We start from the raw sequence: 19,810 nt of genomic DNA on the forward strand, positions 1-19,810 counted from the left end.
CTCCAGGCTGAATGCCATGTACAGGACCGTCCAAGCCTCGACTTTGGGTTCCAGCCACGTGTTTTCCAATTTCTCTAAGCTGTTTATCTAAAGCAATCATGTAGGTGGTTAGCATTTCTTCCCCTATTTGGGTAGATATTCCTTTCTGTACCCCATATGGTCTCCCATAAAGTATTTCAAAGGGACTTAACTTCTCCTTAATTCTGGGCTTGGTCTGAATTCGTAACAATGCAAGTGGAAGAGATTGGGGCCAGGGTAGGTTAGCTTCTTGCCCTAATCTCACAATTTGCTGTTTAATCAAATGATTCATTTTCTCTACTTGGCCACTCGACTGGGGATGGTATGGAGTGTGGAGTTCCCAGTCTGTGCCTAAATGTCGGCTAGTTTGTTGTACCACCCTTGAAATAAAATGTGGTCCCCTATCTGAGGACATTGTGGCTGGAACTCCGAAGCGCGGTATTATTTCTTGTAGTAACACCTTGGTTACTTCTCGAGCCTTAGCGGTCCTAGTAGGAAAAGCTTCTGGCCATCCTGACAAAGTATCTGTTAGCACCAGTAAATATCGATACCCTCCTTTTCTTGGAAGTTCTGTGAAATCAATTTGCCACTGCTGTCCCGGCCCATGGCCTCTCCCAGTCTGGCCCATTTTTGGTTTGGGGGTATTTTTGTGATTAGTCTGGAGGCAAAGGTTGCACTGTCGAGTTACTTGCACAACAGTTTCGTATAAGTTTTTAGCGATAATTTTCCCAATTAAGTAGTTATATAAAGCATTTGTTCCCCAGTGTGTTAGTTCTAACTACTGACCATAGGAAATGAGAGGGAATAACCAATTTTCCTTCCGCAGTGATAGCCCATCCCTCTTGGTTAAATGTTCCCTTTTCATCTTTAATCAATTTCTTGTCCTTTTTATTATATGTTGGCTTACCCTCTAGGGAAAGTTGTCCATCTGGGATCAAGGCTCCAGTTGTTGTTACCTCACCTTTTGCTGCTTCTTTTGCCTCTCTGTCCGCCAGTTCATTCCCTTCTTCCAATTCTGAGCTCACCTTTTGATGTGCCCTTATGTGCATGATTGCTACTTTCTCAGGTAGCTGGACTGCTTCCAGCAGCCGCATTATTTCTTGTGCATGTTTGATGTTCTTTCCATGCGAATTTAACAGTCCTCCTTCTTTCCAAATGGCCCCTTGTGCGTGCACAACTCCAAACGCATACCTTGAGTCTGTATAGATGTTTATTTTCTTTCCTTTTGCCATCTCTAAGGCACGGGTTAGGGCGATTATTTCAGCCTTTTGTGCAGAGGTGTTTGTTGGCAGGGGTCCGGATTCTATCACCTCCTGGCAGGTGGTAACTGCATACCCAGCATGTCGCTTTCCACTGATGATGTAGCTGCTCCCATCAGTAAACCAGGTCTCTGCGTTGTCTAAAGGGGTATCCTTCAGATCCGGGCGGCTGGAGTAGGTGGCTTCGATGGTCTCCAGGCAATCATGGCGTACCGGTTCCCCTTGATTTCCACTGAGAAAGGAAGCTGGGTTGACAATGTTAGTTACCACTATTTCTACATCATCTTGTTCCACCATGATGGCTTGATATTTCAGGAACCTTTGTGGGGAGAGCCAGTGCCCACCTTTCACTTCCAGACACCGTGTGGGATACCAGTACAGTCATTCTCTGACCCAAGGTGAATTTGCATGTTTCCTGGATGTTTAGCACGACTGCTGCAACAGCTCTGAGGCACCCAGGCCATCCTTTGGCTGGTGCATCTAGCTGTTTAGAGAAATAAGCAACTGCCCGTCGGTATGGGCCCAGGTCCTGTGCTAGTATTCCCAGGGCGATCCCTTGCTTCTCATGGGAAAATAGAAAGAATGGCTTACTCACGCCTGGGAGTCCTAGAGCTGGAGCTGACATGAGGGCATTCTTTAGCTGGCTGAAGGCCCGCGTGGCCTCCTTTGTCCACTGGAGATCTCTGCTTTCCTTTGTAATGAGCTCATATAATGGTTTCACGAGCAGCCCGTAATTGTAAATCCACAATCTGCACCACCCCGTCATCCCCAGAAAAGTCCGTAACTCTTTCGCTGTCTGGGGTTTGGGGGTTTGGCATATCGCTTCTTTGCGATCTTGCCCCAAAGTTTGTTGCCCAGCACTGACTTCATAGCCCAGATATATCACTTTCTGTTTCACCACCTGAGCCTTTTTCTTGGATACCCTGTACCCTTGGAGTCCCAAGAAGTTTAAGAGGCTTACCGTCCAGGCTGTGCAAGCTTCCTCTGTTCGGGTAGCTATTAGGAGATCATCCACGTACTGCAATAGTTTCCCTTCTCCTGGTGGGGCTTCCCAGGACTCTATGTCTTTTGCGAGCTGTTCTCCAAACAAGGTGGGACTGTTCTTAAATCCCTGAGGCAACACCGTCCATGTGAGCTGGGTTTTGCGCCCACTCTTAGGGCTTTCCCATTCAAATGCAATCATTTTCTGGCTGGCTTTATGGAGAGGGAGGCAAAAGAAGGCATCCTTTAGATCTAAAATGGTAAACCAAGTTAGCTCTGGTGTTAAGCATGTTAACAGAGTGTAAGGGTTTGCCACCACAGGATAGAGATCCTCAGTTATCTTGTTAACAGCCCGTAAATCCTGGACCACCCGGTAAGATCCATCAGGTTTACGGATAGGCAGGATAGGAGTATTGAAATCAGACTGGCACTCTTTTAACAATCCCAACTGTAAGAATTTTTCAATTATTGGGCTAATTCCTCCCCTGTCTTCCCTTTTAAGGGGATACTGTTTAATTCTAACTGGTTGTCTCCCTTCTTTGAGTTTGATCTGTATTGGGGTTGCATTTTTGGCTCTCCCAGGTACATCTGTGGCCCAGACTCCTGGGAACACTTGGCTCATTATCTCTTCTCTAATTTCCTCTGCAGAGTCTTTGGTTGTTAATATTAAGCTCAGTATTTCCTCATACTGTTAGTCGTTTACCTCCAGAATAATTTCCCCATTCCTGAAAATAATGGTTGCTTGTAATTGTTCCAATAGATCTCTTCCTAAAAGTGCTTTTGGAGAATTGGGTAAATATAAAAACTTGTCAATACCCCATGGTTTCCCAATTTTATATTTCAACAGCTTGCAAAAATAAGTTTTTTCAGATTGACCAGTTGCTCCATGTACCATAATATAGTCATCCCCCACAGGCGTTAAAGCTTTATTTAAAACTGAGTATGCTGCGTATCAACCAAAAATTCTATTTCCTTTTCCTTGTCCCCTAGCTTCATTATAACCAGTGGATCTGCTAGGGTGGAATCCCCCGGTCCTCTTCAATCTTCTCTCACATGTGCAACCACCCTCCCTCTTTCTCAGTTTCCCCTGTTCTGGCGGTCTTCTTGTCTTCTTTCTGGGCACTCATTTTTCCAATGGCCGGACCTTCCACAAATCGCGCATTGGTCTCTACCTAGCCGGGGTGGGCCTTGTCTGGGAGGTCCTCGTCTGGGGGGTCCTTGTCTAGGTTTTTCTCTATTTCCTTCCCTTACTACTGCTACTAATTTCCTCATCCCTTGCTTGTAGCTTTCTTCTCGATTACTGAATACCCTCCAAGTCACATCTAATAGAGTTTCCAGGTTCTTCCCTCCTGGCCCCTGAAGTTTTTGCAATTTACGTCTGATATCTCCTGTGGATTGCCCTAGAAACAAAGATACCAGCTGTTGTACCCCTACCTCAGTCCCAGGATCCAGCGATGTGTTATGGCGCATTGCATCCCTCAGATGATCCAGGAATTCGGATGGTGACTCGGAAGGACCCTGTCTTATTGCGTACAAAGCTGACCAGTTTAGGGTCTTGGGAATAGCCCTTTCCACCCCTTTTGCTATCCATTCTTGATAACCTTTAAATTTCTTTAATTCAGCTGTTCTATTTGGACTCCAGTGTGGTTCCTGGAGTGGGAAGTAATCTTTTGTATCTAATTGTTGTATTTTGTAATAGTAATCTGCCAAGTCTCGAGCTGTTTTCAAAACTGTTTCTCCGTGTCTGTTAGTCCACCCAATAATAGTTGTATATCAGCCCAATCTGGATTGTGCTGTTTAATTATAAGTCGCAAGCGCTCAGCAGTACTTGCTGGATCATTTCGGTAATTTTTGGCAATATTATACCATGCATCTAGGTCAGCGGTAGAGAAAGGTACTCTAATCAACATTGTATCCCCATCAGGTGCCACCGCCTCTCTCAGGGGTGCCATCAGTACCTGTTTCCTGGTTCGGGACGAGACAAGACTGCCCGGGGGAGAGGGGGTTGGCGCTGGTGTTCCTTCCGAGTCCGCATCCTCTTCCCGTCTCCTAAGGGGAGGCTTAAGCAAATCAGTTTATTCATCATCATCTTGTCCCTGAGCTGCTGCTTGATAGTCTTTGTCTGACCTTGTACATCTCTGATCTATACTGCACGATGAACAACACCGCTGAATTCTTCCTCTGCCTTTTTTATTTTCTTTTTCCAGAGCTAACACCATAGGATCACTGGGGGGTTTGATTCCACAATCTCTCTGCCATTCAGGGTGTTTTCGGAGAGAGAAAAACGCATCAGCGTAGGAAACTTCTTCCCACTTACCTTCCCATCTCAGAAACAGCATTAACTGAAGCAAGGTATTATAATCTAAAGTTCCATTGGATGGCCATGCACATTCCTAAAGGGTGTAGCATTTTGGGTGAGGAACCAGACCTGTGTGGACGTGTTGGGCTTTTGGTGGGATACCCTTCCTTCTCGGACCACGATAAAAGAGCAGAGGAGGCTGCTGTTCTGCTAAGTTCTTTATTTCATAGTCTCATAGCTTTCTTGAAGGCAGAGTTCAAGGGGGTTACATGATAAAGCCAAGCAGCAACAGCAAACAGCAGGCAGAAAACAGCTTCTTCTTCTAATTCTAGTTTCTTCTATATTTTTTTCTTACAGAAGTGTGCATTATATTTGTTAATTGACCAATAAGATTAACACATGATTCTAGTTTTCCTTTTCTTAACCGATCCTGGTCTAATTCTAACAGTTTTAAGCCTTACACAAGTATTACAGAGGTATTACACAGATTTGCAGGTACAGTTTTTATTGGCTTTTATTGTTTATGTGAACACTATCTAAAAAATGTGAACAGTACAGTTCTATCTATATTTTGTCTAAAGTAAAGAAATTCTGTGAAAAGGCAACACTGCTGCAGCAAGAACTGTGTTTAAGGTCTCTGCTACAGCTTTTCAATGCTTAAGGCACTTAGCATCTATTTTTACTAAAAGTTAAAAATCTGTATTTCTATTTCACTTTGGTGTGACTTCATGTATCTCAGCTTGTCTAAAGGTTTTAATTCAACCCCTGTGCTTTGGCTTCCCTCTGGTCCTGAGTGCAGAGGAGCTTTCACTCCAACATGGAGGGACACATTCCACTGGGTTGGGACTGAGGCCCACCCGGAGCAGTGGCCGGTGACTGCCCTGGGGACCTCACCCTGCTCCCACAGGAACACTGCTGCTGTCCGCTCAGGTGAGTGTTGGGAGAACTCCAGCCCACCGCAGTGGTGCCCAAGTGCCCCAGCAACAGCAGCAGCAGCTGGGGCCTCCCAAGTGCCCCCCAGGTGGTGACATCTCTGCCGTCCCCAGGCCCCGCTGTCTCTGTATCCCTGTGGCTAGTGGGCAGCGGGAGCTGGTGCGATGGGCACGTGGAGATCCTGCAGTGCTGGACATGGGGCAGAGTCCTGGACGAGCAGGGGGACGTGCAGGGCCAGCGGGGTGTGCCGGCAGCTGCGGGGCGGCGAGGCAGAGACAGCCGACACTCCCCGAAACCTCAGCGGGACCGGGACCCGTGGGGCTGTGAGGGGGCCCTGGGCAGGGCACGAGGCCGACCTGGCCCTGTGCAGCCCCTCCCGGCCCGAGCGGGCACCGTCTGCACAGGTCGTGGAGGATGCGGGACTCATTTCTTGTGTTTTACTGTTTATGGTGTTTCACCTCCGGAGTTTGGTGGGATTTTTGGTTTGCGGTTATTTGTTTATTTATTTTGTTGCTGGTGGGTTTAGTTTGGGGTTTTGGGAGGGGTAGAGGGGAGGTGGTTCTTTTGTTATTATTTTTAATTAATATCTTTTCAGTTTTTTAATTAGCAGAAACCCTTCCCTGCCTGTTTGCAGCCAGATCTAGGGTGAAAGGAGGTGGAAGTTGTTGCAAAGGAGCTGTGACCTCACTACAGAATTCAGAAGTCTCATGTGACAGAAAGTGAGGCAGGTCCCAGGTAGCCACTGAGAGAAAGGGCCGGGGGGTGGAGGTGATGGGCAGAGCTGTCCATCCCGTGTTGGGCCACGAGGAACTGTTTCTCCATTGGTCACGATCTCCTTAGGAAACCCTGGATCAAGGTCAGCTGCACAATGCTGTTATCATGTCTTCAAAGGGGACATTGGAATCTTTCTCTTTATCTCTAATCCTCCAATGTCTAATTAGCTGTATAATCCTTGAGGACTTGACAAAGGGGGTGGGAAGGTAACGACTCATTAGGCCTTTCTTCATTTTAATGAGCCCTGCAGTGTATTTGGTGTTCTGAGTCCAGGATCCACAGGTCCTGAGAGGAGATAGCAGCAGTCCCTCAAGAAATCCAAGTCAGAAGACAAACCCAAAGTGTCTTGGAGCATCAGAAAGCCCTTTCTGATGGAGCCTCCCCAGGGCCTCGTTCGAGCCAGTCACTGGAGGCTGTGATTGCAGGCAGGCAGAGGCACTGGGCAGGTGGCTCTGGTGCTGAGCAAAGCCTTTGTTTGATGGAGCAGAAGGGCCAAGGCCTGAATCCCAGCCTCTGGGATTGGAGATCCTGTCCCTCCCAGAGCCCAGGGCTCTCCCTGGAGGCAGCCTGGGCTGTGATGGGCAGTGCCCAGGGAAGGACAGCAGTGTAACAATGCCCAGCGTCCCCAGGGCTGCCTGGACACAGCCCCGGTGCCACGAGGACAGCCTGTCTCCTCACAGACCTCACTGGTGCAGACAACTGCCATGGCCAAAGGCACCAAGAGCTCAGGCCCTTGCAGGCAGCTTCAAAGCTCTTGGGGAAGGACCCTCTGGGAAGGCCAGGACTGGGAGTCCTCTTTCCTCATCAGCCTCATCCTCTCTCAAGCACTCAGCCCAGCCCTGTTTGCTCTTTCACCACCGCCCCAGGTTTGGATTCCTTTGCACCAGCTGCTGCCTTTCTGAGCCTTGGTAATTCTACCCAGGCCAGCAGTGCCATGAAATGAGTCTCTTCCTACCATGAGCTCTGCTGGCCTGCTGCTCCTCACACTGTCATCCAAGAGATCCCACCATGAGGAAGAGATTTTTTACACGGAGGGTGGTGACAGCAAGGAACAGGCTGCCCAGGGAGCTGCTGGGTGCCTCATCCTTGGGAACATCCAGAGCCACGTTGGACAGGGCTTTGAGCAGTTTGCTCTGCTTGAAGATGTCCCTGCCCATGGCACCTTTAAAGGTCCTTTCCAACCCAGCCCATTCTATGATTCCATCATTCCATGATCCCATGAGCGACTGCGCTTCAGGATGAGCCATCCTCACCCATCCCTGAGCAGCTGGCACAAGGGACCTTGAGTGCAGAGGGACCTTGACATGTTCAGGGATTTGGCCAATGTCAACATCCTGGTGATTTTCCCTAATCCCTCAACTCTTAGGTTGAGACTTCAGGAATGTAGTCAAAATGAAGAGGTTTCAACCTAAAGAGACAAATTCAACCACATGGATTTTGGAGACCCAATTCTGCATTCATGCCAACGTATTTAGCTCCTCAGCCTGTCTTCAAGTAGATTCTGCAGAGTCTAGAGCCATGTGCATGGACAGGCACAGTCCCTCCCAGAGGAAGGGTGTATGACCATCTCCTAGGCTGACATGCACATAGGAGGCCACCAGCCCCAGTGCCCACTTGGGCCAGGCCTCCGGGATGGGTGCAACTCATTCAGCAGGACCCTCTATTCCTGCAACAGCTCCTTGGGCTTCCTCTACCCTTCCCAGCGGCTCCCAAAATGCTAGGAGCTTTGCTTTTGGCTTTATCCGTACATCCTGGGGCAAGGTTTGCTAAATTCCTGCTTTGCAACTTGCCCTGTTTGCATGTCCTGTTTGCTGCCTCTTTGTGCTGGAGTTCTGTCTGTTCAGCCAGCAGAGGATGCTTATTTCACGGGAACGTGGAGAGATCCTTCTTGTCCTGGCAGGAGGCTTTCCTGCAAGGCCTGTAAGATCTCCTGAGCTCCTTCAGCCTTCAGAGCTGCCTTTACCATGGCACCTCTTGGATCAGTCTCCCAGTACATCGAATTCTTCTCCTCTGGAGTGCCCTGGCCCACGCTCTGCTGCTGCCCTTGCTCCCTGCCCTTTGGCATGTGAGACGCCCCGATTTCATTGTCATGACAGCCAAGGTGGACACTGCTGACCCCATTCCTGAGCAGCTTCTCCTGTTGGTCAGCTCCAAGTTCCAGTGAGTATCACCTTTCTTAGCCCACCTGGCAGCCCATCCAAGGAGTTGTCCAAAACCCCTTCAGGCTGTTGGCACCCCATTGCTTTGCTTGGCCAGGGAATGCCAGGACAATTCTAGTCCTCCATAGGAACCTGCTCCTTTTCCTGGAGATGTGGGACCACCTCTGGCATTTGTGCCTGACCTTTGACCAGCTCACTCCTGCCTTCTGTCCTCTTTAATTCCTATGGGAGCTGAGAGAATACACTCACACACAGGTGTCTATTCCATGCACACATGTACAGAGGCAAGAGGAAACTCACCTGCTGTGGCCTAGTGGAAGGTGTGGGATGGGAACTGGGTGTCCCTCAAATGCTGGGAACACAAACCCAGGATGAGATGCCTCCACTGGCCCATCTGGATCCCTTCCCTCAGCAGGGGTAAAGGAGATCCCATCCTTGGGAGATCACTGCCTGGGTGTCCTGTGCAAGAACAAGATGAAAAAGGATATTGAGTTGCAACTTCACCTCTGAGAGGAGAAATGATACCTCTGGAAATAAGTTAGTCTCCTCAGTGGAGGCAGTGAAACCTCAGTGCATGCTTCAGGCCATGTCATGGGTTAGCTAGCATGGTCTCGGAAGTGATGTTCTCACAAAGGAGTGCTTACAGCTTCCCCCATGACCTGACAGAACCTATCAGCGGCCAGTTTGAATATGGACAATTCTTTAAGCCACTTAAAGTTGTGACTGCCTCTGTGATACACACTTAAGAACAGACAACTCCCCCCCCAAGCTCTCTCGCGTTTCTGGTGCTGGGACAGGTGGCTGCGGGCCCCGTGCAGGGGCCAGCGGGCCCGGCCAGGCCCTGCTTGGGCCATGCTGGGCCGGGCCACGGCCATCCTGGAGCCGATGAACCTGTTCCACCCACAGCTCCCCCACAGCCCTGCTGTGGGCAGCGAGAGAGGCTTGGCTCCCCCCTCTCTCCACTGTGATAAGCCACATTCCAGCTGCAAGGCCGAGGTGAGATTAACCCTTTTATTGCTGTGAAGAGCTGAAAACCTGAGGGAAGAGAGAGAGGAAATGCTTAAAGCTGAAAGTCTGTTGTGAAGCTATGATATATCAGAGTATCCCATTGTAATTTCATGAAGATATGGGGGGTGGAGTGTTCAGCTCGTGAGCAAAAGCACCTGCACTGAGATAGGCAGATGCTGACACAGCTGTAATTTCATGAGAAGGTTGGACAGGGAAAGATGAACCAGATGAGGACTTTTGCTCCAAATGGGAAAGGAGAAAACCTCAGTTCCTAGAGATGCTCCCAGAGATAGTCCTAGAGATGAAGATGAGGAAGACCCTTTGCTCCCAGGGAAGGAGAAGGGCCTCTGTTCTTAGAGATGAAATGCTCCCAGAGATGGGTGAAGAGAACTTTTGTTTCTGAACAGCTCAACCTTAAAACTGTACCCCAAAACCTTCAAGAGTGAACCCTTGAAAGCAGTTGTGGGAAAAACTGCAAGTTGGGGGAAGGGACTCACATGCGAGCAGAGCATCCTCTTTCTAAATGGACTGAACAAAGTTATTTGGAAGTGGGCGGCTGTCTCGTTGTGATAATGTGTTCATAGCATGAGCAGAGAGACTCCTCTTTCTAAATGGACTGAACAAGTTTATTATGGAAGTGGTAAACTGACTGAACATCTTAAGGGTTGTCTTTTTACATTGTCAGTGGGAGAAGGGAGGAAGGTTGGGGGGAGGAGAAGAGTTCTGAAGGTGTGGTATGATTTTTTTTCTCCTTTTTTAGGTCTGTTAATAAACTTCTTTATATTCTTTCAAGTTTGGTGCCTGCTTTACGTTTCTCCTAATTCTTATCTCACAGAAGATAAACAGTAATGAGTATTTTGGACCAAACCACTACACTAAATTGGTGTTTCTGCCCGGTTACAAACCCAACACGCTACAGGGGTGGAGGGAAGCACTTTGGTATCTGCTGAGGAGATGGCCCGGCTCACAAGCTCAGGCCTTGCTGCTAGAAGATCCTGCTTTGCTCTTGCTGGAGGCCATTCCCTACCAATGCATGGCCCTCCATTGTTCCTGGATCAAGTCTGGTGGACCTGTGGCAACAAGTGTGTCCTGTGTCCATGTGACAGCAGAAAAGGGTGGGACCTGTCTGCTTCCAGCACTTGTCTTGGCTGCTCCTTCAGGGTGCTGGCACCATCATCAGAGACACAGAACAGCTTCTCCTCCCACAGCTATCCCTGTCCTCTGCACTTCCCCAGGTGTCTGCCTTGGTGCTCCCCGGGGAACCTCCCTGTTTGTGGCCATCCACTGCCCTGCTCAGCAGGTACCCAGTCGTGTTTGGACGTGAGCTGCCACAGCCAGACACGCAGCAACTGGAGTGCTGAATATCAGAGGCTGGGCCAATTCTTTTTTTTCCCCAAAGTGCAAGAAAGACAGACAGAAAAGCACAAGGAAGCGTGACAGCGTCTCTGTAGAGTCTCTTTGTCCTGTGAAACTCAGCAGCTGTTGGTGTTCTGGTGCTATTGATGCCTTAGGTTTTAACTTTTATATTTTTCACATTCTGTACTGCCTGGTGTGTAACTCTGAAGTTTCTTGTAGCCTGTTAATTTCTGCTCTCTCATGCTAGCTGGACATAACAAAGCCTCTCCAGGCCTGCTCTTCAAGGACACCCAGACTGTCCTAGGCCCAAAAAGTATAAACCAAAGAGCCTCTAAGGGGGGCAAGTGGAGGGGAAAGGACATCATTAAACTGAAGCTTGAATTGGAGAATTAACCCTGATATGCAAATGAAAGAAACCTATAAAAGTGTGAAGAACTCGTGACCTGTTGTCCATCTTGGGGTCCATCTTGGCAATAGCCTCTGGCTCCCCAGGGGCTAGCTTTGAAGGCCTTTCAAATAAATACCTACTTTTATTCCCTTACTCCTGTCTAGTCTCTTGTCTTGGGGTGACCTTATGATGTGTATCCCATATCGCTGCCTATGCCCGGAAATTAATTTTGTGCCTTTCTAGGCCTCTAAACTGAGCCTGAGAGGGGGAAAGAAAACAGAGAAACTTTTCCAAAGCAGTTTGCAGCTTGCTCAAGGTCACACACAGATAGCAATTTGTTTCCCAGCTGTGGCAGGGGGGGAGGAAGCACCTGGCTTGCTGCTCCCCAGTTTTTTTGGGGACAGTGGACAGGTTTTTTTTGGACAGTTTTTTTTGCCAGTGGTTCAGCTGCTTTTTCTCCGGAGAGAGACTGAGAATTGAATTGAAGAGGAGGATGAAAGCAGATGTTCCTGCACTAGAAGTGCTGTCTGTTTATTCAGCACTGTCAAAGCTGGCCCCTCTCCCAGTGGGGTTGGAGCCTCAGCTGTGGCTGGAGGCAGCTGCAGGAATTCCCAGTGTCCGGGAGTGGCTCTCCAGTCCTTGGCTGTGTTATAAACATATATTATATTGGCTTCTCGCAAAGTATAAAGGTAGATATTATGTTAGAAATGCTTTTTGCTGTGTGGATGTAGTTTTCTCTCTTTTTAGCAAGAATGTTAGCAAGTGTGAGCACGTAAGATAACCTCCAAGTGAACAGAGGATGAGGCCCGAGAAGCTGCTAATCAACACTTTGTCCAGGGAACAAAAGGGCCTAAAGGCTGCTCTGCCCGGAGATAGGGCGGCCAGGAGAGTCCAAGAGCCATTATCACCACTCTGCCCGGAGAGAGGAAGAGGCCCAAAGCTGCAATCAGCCCTGACTGTCTGGAGAATTAAGAGATTCCCCCCTACCATCGACTCTTGCCTAGCGGGCCCAACCCCAAGAATCAAGAGAAATAAAACCACAAGGCAGAAGAATACGCATGCTCTAAAAAGGCGGAACCAAGGAGTGGCCATGCAGAACAGCTCTGGGAAAAGTTTTAATATGAATAAAGAACAGACAGTAAAAATGGTATAAAAAGGACTCACCTCTGGCAAAAAGTGTGCTCTTGGCAGAGCACCAAGGCACCCGGCCATTACCCCTTTGCTTTATTTTATGTGTCTCTTATTGTCTTTATATTAAACCATTTAAATTCTCACAGGAGAGTGAACCTTGTTTTTCACAGCTGGGACAGCTTCCCCCAGCTGATGGGTGGCTCTGGGTGATGGTAAAGTCTGAGGGTCACTAGGGCTGGATCTTGGTTAATCACTGCAGGCAATCTTTGGCACTGATGACTGGGGACATTGCTGTGCTGCTCCTTTTGTCATTCTTTGCACTTTTGCATTATAATAAACGACACAATTCCTTCAGTTGGTGTCTGTGTCTTTGGTGCTGACCCTGCTCACTGGCAAAATTGACACTGTGGCCCCATAGAACCAAAGGTGCCTTGTGACCCTGTGGGGCCTCATGTGACCCAGGGGCCATTGTGACCCTGTGGGGCTCATGGAACCAAGGGGCCAGTGTGACACTGTGGGGACTCGTATAACCAGGGGTCCATTGTTTTCCTCTCCCTGGCACTGCCCAGTCCAGCCTCTTCCTGCCCCTGCAGAGCAGCAGAGTCAGGTCTGGCCCTGCAGCAGGAACTGGAGGCACTGCAGGTCAGGGACAGCAACTCTGTGTCTGGAATGCTCAGGAGATCCTCAGCTCGGGCCTCTCCTGCAGCCCCAGGGCCAGCCCCACTGGCCAGCACAGCAGCAGAGAGTTGGCCCTGGGGCTCCTCAGGCAGCTCCTGCTGGCCCAGGCACAGGGCAGCCTCTTGCCAGGGCTCCTGTGCACACACACGGGCTCCTGCTCTGCTCCTGGCCCGTGCCAGCTGCCACAGAGCCTTTCCCAGGGGAACACGTCTGTGCTGGCCTGAGCAGCCCTTGCTGTAGCCTCTGCCCTGCTGCCCACAGCCCCCGAGCTGGGGGTGCTGCTCTGCAGAGCATGGGGGCTGTGCTGCCCGGGGCCCTGGGCTGCCTCTGCTGGGCTGTGCTGCTGCAGCTGCGAGACAGAGGCAGCTGCTGCTGCTCCCTGCACTGAGCCCTCCCACACGGGCTCTGCTGTGGCCATGGAGGCTGCTCAGGGGTGCCTGCCTTGTTCCAGGGCTGGCAGGTGGCCTTGGGGCTGCCCTGGATCCTCCTGGGGAAGTTCCCCGAGGGTCAGACAAGTCCCTGCCCAGACTCCTTTCCCTGTGCGTGCTGTGTCCCCTGGGGCTGCAGAGCTCTCATGGCTCATAGCAGACATTCAGTCCTTCATCTCTGCGTGACCCCACCTCGGACACGCCTGTACCCAGTGAGCTCCACTCTCTGCTGAGCCCTGGCACACACTGTCCCTGCAGCTCCCCTGTGTTCTCCTGGCAGTTCCCAAGGCCCTCCAGACAAACATTCCTCTGCCATTAGCCCTGGCACAAGCTGGAGAGCCCCAGGAAGGTTCAGCACTGACCATTCACCATCTGATGGGCACTGGCCATCAACACACAAAACCTGACCCAGATCTGAGTCCCCTGAAGGCCACCCTGGGACCCTGATCTCACCCCATTGAGCCCTGGGAGAACAAGCAAAACATTGAGACCCTTAGGTTCTATTTCTGAGGCAACTACGAAATAAGACTGAATCCTTCCTGCCCTGCCTCCAGGAGGTGCCCTTTTGGAGCTGCTGTGGTGGAGCCCAGCTGTGTCCCAGCAGTGCCTGTGGCCTGTCCCTGCCTGTGGTCAAAGCACGGACACACAGCAGGACAGTGACCGAGCTGCCCGAGCACTCTGGCCCTGCGCCCACAGAAGGGCTGGGGAGGAGAGTGTGGAACAGCAGATGTGGAAAGAGTCATTGTCCCTGGCTGTGCTGCAGTGCTGGGACTCTTTTCCCCCTCTCCCCTGTAACTTCATGCAGGTGTCAGAGTTGGGATCCCAGATAACCAAGGCCCTGACAGGTAGTTTATTTTGTTTAAATATAGCAATAGCACAAATTTTACAGATTTTACAGCGTTTCTGAATCAAATTCAAGAGGCAGAGAGGGAATTAGATGAGGGATGAATAAAAACATTTCATTGAGCACAAAATTATGGCGAGAAGAAGCCATTGACCACCATCAAAGACCTGAGAAGGCAAACTGGGCCAGTCATGAGTTCCATTCTGAAAACTATGCAGCAGAAAACAGGCACTTCTTTGCTTCTGAAAAGTATCCAGTCATCAGTTTCCTCAGGGCATCCCTGAGCTCCTGGTTCCTCAGGCTGTAGATGAGGGGGTTCACGGCTGGAGGCACCGCCGAGTACAGAACTGACACTGCCACATCCAGGGATGGGGAGGAGATGGAGGGGGGCTTCAGGTATGCAAAAAAGGCAGTGCTGATGACCAGGGAGACCATGGCCAGGTGGGGGAGGCACGTGGAAAAGGCTTTGTGCCGTCCCTGCTCAGAGGGGATCCTCAGCACGGCCCTGAAGATCTGCACATAGGAGAAAACAATGAACACAAAACAGCCAAAGAGCAAACAGACACTGACAGCGATGAGCCCAAGTTCCCTGAGGTAGGATTTGGAGCAGGAAAGCTTGAGGATGTGTGGGATTTCACAGAAGAACTGGCCCAGGCCATTGCCCTGGCACAGGGGCAGGGAAAATGTATTGGCCGTGTGCATGAGAGCGTAGAGAAAGGCACTGGCCCAGGCAGCTGCTGCCATGTGGGCACAAGCTCTGCTGCCCAGGAGGGCCCCGTAGTGCAGGGCTTTGCAGATGGACACGTAGCGGTCGTAGCACATGATGGTGAGAAGGAAATACTCTGCTGAAATGAAGAACAGAAAGAAAAACTCCTGTGCCGCACATGCTGAGTAGGAGATGTGCCTGGTGCCCCAGAGGGAATTGTGCATGGCCTTGGGGACAGTGGTGCAGATGGAGCCCAGGTCGCTGAGGGCCAGGTTGAGCAGGAAGAAGAACATGGGGCTGTGCAGGTGCTGGCTGCAGGCTCCGGCACTGATGATGAGGCCGTTGCCCAGGAGGGCAGCCAGGGAGATGCCCAGGAAGAGGCAGAAGTGCAGGAGCTGCAGCTGCCGCGTGTCTGCCAATGCCAGCAGGAGGAAGTGCCTGATGGAGCTGCTGTTGGACATTGCTGTCTCTGGCCATGGGCACCTGTTCATGGAAAAAGGACAGGCACAAGTCAGGACAGGCTGCTTGGAGCCAAACATGTGCCATTCCCTGCAGACTATCCCGCTGGGACTCCCCCACCCTCGTTCCTGCTCTGGGAAAACCTTCACCCAGGGCCCTGCCTGAGCTCCACTTGTGCTGTCTGAGTGTGCCAGGAGTAGCCAGGCCTGTGCGTGGGGACTCTCGAGGAGCCATCCCTGCCCTGCTGCCCTGGGTTTGTGGCCGTGTGGCAGAGGGACAAGGCTGGATAGTCGGGATTTGTCAGTGGAACCACTCCTCATGCAGACAGGCTTGGTACCATCTGCACTCCAGGGTCTACAGGATAGGGATGGCAGGGAGGAGATGGAGGGAATTCTTTTCCTACCCACACATCATTCCTGGTTCTCTGAGATCAGAAATCCCCAGCATTTCTGCTGCACTCCCAGTTTGCCACTGAGAGAGGTGAGAGGCAAAGGATTCCCTGTGGCTGATGGCAAGTTGAGGGGCTGCATGGACTTGTTCCCAAGTGCCCTGGGCTTGCCCCTTTGGCTGCAATCAAAGCCCAATCACACTCCCAGGTCACCCTGGAATAAACCAGACCCTGCCCAGAGCAGAGGGATCCCTGAATCTCACCCTCTCTAAAGGTCTCTGAGCAAGGTCTCAGCACCCCCTTCTGCCAGGGACACTCACGCTGCCCTTGGCAAACCCAGCAGCATTTCCTCAGCTGTGGCATCTCTGCACTTCCTCGGGGGACATTCAGAGGACTCCGAGAGGCTCTGGCACAGATTTGCACCCAGGAGGGCAGCTCAGAGCTTGGGAGGACACAGCGAGGAGAGCCTCGGGTGTGCCCATGATGGTATCTCAGGGAGAGAGGCTCAGCTCATTCCCCTTTCCTATGGACTGCTTTGCCCACAGCCCCACAGGGCACAGGGAAGCCTGGACACCCCATTCCCATGGACAGCCCTGCCTGGCAGCCTGACTCAGCTGCTGCAAACCCCAGAGCCTCCCTGAGAGCACCAGATAACAGTGACAATACCAGGGGAGTGCAGAAACAAGGGAAGATGTGGTGCTGTGCCTGAGAGGGCAGGGCAGAGACTCAGAATGTTCTGTGATTCTGGTATTACAACTCCTGTTCTGCTTCTCTCATCCCCCAACCTTCCCACCCTGATCCCAGCAGGAAATTGAAACAGTCTCAGGAAAGCTCCTGATCTTTACAGCAATCCCAGGCTTACCTTCTTTGGGAAGTGTCTCCAGAGCTGTGCCCAGGCTGGTCTGGAGCTGGGAGCAGCCCTGCCCCAGCCAGCAGCTCTCAGCAGCAGCACCTGCTCTGCTCCGGGTCACTCCTTTCACCCATAGCTTCTCCCTCAGCGCTTGCAGCAGCTCCCCGGGCCGGCTGAGAGCTGCCCCTGGCAGGCAGCAGAGTCCCTGCCCCAGCACAGCGCCCTGGGCTGCAGGACCCTGCTCTGCAGGACAGCCCTGGGCACCCTTGGCTGCAGCCCCGGTGCTCAGCCCTGCAGCAGAGCCTGGCAGCAGGAGCTGCCTTGTGCTGGGTCTTGGGTGCTGCAGTACGGAAACCCAGCCCTGTCTTAGGGCTACATCCCCCAGAGTGCAGCAACTCTGGGAGTGCTCCGCAAAGCTCCGAAAAGCTGTGGGATGGGCCAGCTTCAGGAGATGCCTGCAGGAGCTGCAGCTTCTCTTCCCACAGCCAGACAATGACTGTTTCAAACGCTGTGAGGATTTCTGCTCTGGTGAGCTCTCAGTGAGCTCTGCTCTGTGCTCCCAGCCCCGGCTGAGTTGAAGCCCTGTGTGCCTCTGTGCTGTGCCTGGGCTGGCTGCAGGCAGTGCCCCAGCCCTGCTGGGCTGTGCCCAGGAGCTGCTCCTGGCCAGAGCTGTCTCTCTGCAGCGCTGCCGCTTGCCAGGAGCTGCCTCTGTGCCAGGAGCCCGGCCCAGCTCAGCAGCACAGACACAGCACAAGGACTGGAATGACCCTCTCGGGGCTTGGTGCTGAGGCCCTGAACATCAGTTCCTGGCAGGGACTGGCAGAAACCTCTCAAGGATTCAAGTCAGAATTGAACTTCAAAGTTTCTGGAAGTTTTCATGGGTCCCAGTGAGGGACACGACTGAGAAAGTGTCCCCAGGCTGCAGTCAGAGCAGAGAACTGGAGGCAGGGATGACAGGCGGGGACAAAGAGAAGCCAAGTCTTGGTGCCCTGGGGCACAGCAGCGCCTGTGCCACCAAGGGCTGGGAGGAGACACCTTGTCCTGAGGCCCTGGGGCCTCCTGGGCACAGCCCCAGCAAGGCTGGGCTCTGTCAGCCCCTTGTCCTGCCCTCAGCATCCCCCCACATCCCAGTGGCCTCAGGGATCTGCTGGAAGGAGTCCCTGGGGAGCCTTGGTCAGGAATGGCCCTGGGGGCTCCTGAATGCTCCCAGGGACTGCAGGGTTTTCAAAGGACTTTGGCTTTGGCTTTTGCCTGGGAGTCTCTGAGAGCTTTGTGCAATCCTGGCCCCCAATTATGTGCTCTAATAAGTCCCTGGAAATTCTTTGTCAGTAACTACACTCAGTGGGGATCATTAATGCTTCGGGGTGCTCAGGGTTAATTTAAGTACTCCTTTTGGACACTGACTCTCTGAGAGGTTTGTGCAATCATGGCCTCCAATTATCTCCAATTACTTTAAGGAGTCCCTTGAGAGCTTTGCATTGACACTCAGTGGGGCTCATTAATGCTCTGAGATACTCAAGGGTTTTAAGGTAGTTTGGATTTCCCTTCCCACACTGAGTCTCTGAGAGGTTTTTGGGCAATCCTGGCCTCCAGTCCTCTCCTCCAAGGAGTCCATGAGGAGCCTGTGTTGGGGATGGACCTCAGTGGGACCCATCAATGCCTCGAGACCCTTTGGGTGTTTCCTCTGCCTTTGACTCCTGGAAAGGTTTGTGCAATCTCCTCTCAGGCCCTGAGCTTCAAGGGCTCAGCCCCAAATGCCTCACGGGGCTCATTAGGATCAAGCAAGTCCTGACAAACCCTGGCCCTGTGTTGGGGTTTTAGTTTAGTCCTAGTTTTTTTCCTGTTAAAGGAATTTTTTCCCATATGCATGTTGCCAGGGGACAAATGGCTGTACTTAAGAGAAAGACAAAAGGCCTGGCTACTCTTTTGTTTCACCTGGGTGTGGGGTCAGTTCGCTTTCAGGGTCTGCAGAGAGAAGCTGCAGAGAAAGGAGCTGCTGGTTCTTTTTTCGGCCGTTTTTCTTTCTGCTGGAAACAACGCCGGGATCCCAAAGCTGCTTTCCCTGCCCTGCTGGAGGCCGGGCTGTGGCTGCCCTGCCCCACTGCTGCTTCGAGCCTTCGCTGCGCTGTAGCCGTGCTCACCCTGCCTGCCCGACCTCCAGGAGGGTTCCCTGTTTGGATACATCTCATCTGTCCTCTGGGATTTGTGCTCGTCCCTGCCACTCCAGCCTGCCGCTCCAGCCTGCTGTTCCCGAGGGTCCGGCCGGGCACAGGGATCAGCTGCCCAGCGGTTTGTGAAGCCTTTGTTCCACCCTTCCCCGGGATCCCAGGGCACCGGTGCCGCGTGCTCCCCGAGCTCGCTCCGGAGCGCCCCCTGCAGCCGTGGGGGAACCATCGCACCTGCCCTGCTCACCAGGAGCCGCCAGCGATCCCTGCCGGCTGCGAGCGGAACTGCACCCGAGGGGAAACGGCCTGACAGCCGAGAAGGCTGGGACTGGGTTTGTGATTGTTTGCTGTTACTGCCATAGTTGTTGGTGTTTGTTTGACTGGTTATATACAGAATAGTAAAGAACTGTTATTCCTATTTTCCCACATCTTTGCCTAAAGACCCTTGATTTCAAAATTAAAATAACTCGGAGGGAAAGGGGGTAGCATCTGCCATTCCAAGGGAGGCTCCTGCCTTCCTTAGCAGACACCTGTCTTTCAAACCAAGACACCCTGCCTTGATTTCCCTCTGGCCTGGTGCAGTTCATTAGGAACATTTACTTCTTCAGTTATGGAGAAATATTTCAAAGAGCTTCTAAGAAATACTCATTCCTATTTTAAAGGGCGTATTTTATTACTTTTCTCTTTAGAGAAGGGGTGATTTCAGCATTCTGTGACTGATATTGATGCAGGGTCTCTCCTCAGGAGGTCTGGCCTGGTCACAGAAGCTGTGCCTTGAGGTCTGATCCAGTGTGGACAACCCTGCTCCACATTCCCAAGCCCATCCTGTCTCTCCTCACTCACCTGGGACCTGCTTTGCTTGGAGAACTGGCTGCAGTCATTCAAAGGGGGGGTTCTTGGGGTTTTTTTTGAAGCAATCTAAAACCCCTGATGTGAAAAATGAGGTTCATTCTTTGTAAAATTTTAAAAAAGTTTAATAAAAGGGA

At 51.6% G+C, this 19,810-nt stretch overlaps 2 protein-coding genes across 2 annotated transcripts; both read right to left on the reverse strand.

The window, feature by feature from the left end:
- Positions 1-671: 671 nt before the first annotated feature.
- On the reverse strand, positions 672-1,574 carry LOC138100299 (ribonuclease H-like). The gene is made up of 2 exons (XM_068998111.1): positions 980-1,574; positions 672-676 (listed from the first exon to the last, which is right to left on the reverse strand). The coding sequence occupies exons 1-2, from the start codon at positions 1,572-1,574 to the stop codon at positions 672-674; spliced, it is 600 nt and encodes a 199-aa protein (XP_068854212.1).
- Positions 1,575-14,466: 12,892 nt separating this feature from the next.
- On the reverse strand, positions 14,467-15,423 carry LOC138100403 (olfactory receptor 14J1-like). The gene has a single exon (XM_068998242.1). The coding sequence runs from the start codon at positions 15,421-15,423 to the stop codon at positions 14,467-14,469; it is 957 nt and encodes a 318-aa protein (XP_068854343.1).
- Positions 15,424-19,810: the final 4,387 nt, after the last annotated feature.

This window comes from Aphelocoma coerulescens, chromosome 31 (genome assembly GCF_041296385.1).
Source record: "Aphelocoma coerulescens isolate FSJ_1873_10779 chromosome 31, UR_Acoe_1.0, whole genome shotgun sequence".
NCBI classification, from domain to species: Eukaryota; Metazoa; Chordata; class Aves; order Passeriformes; family Corvidae; genus Aphelocoma; species Aphelocoma coerulescens.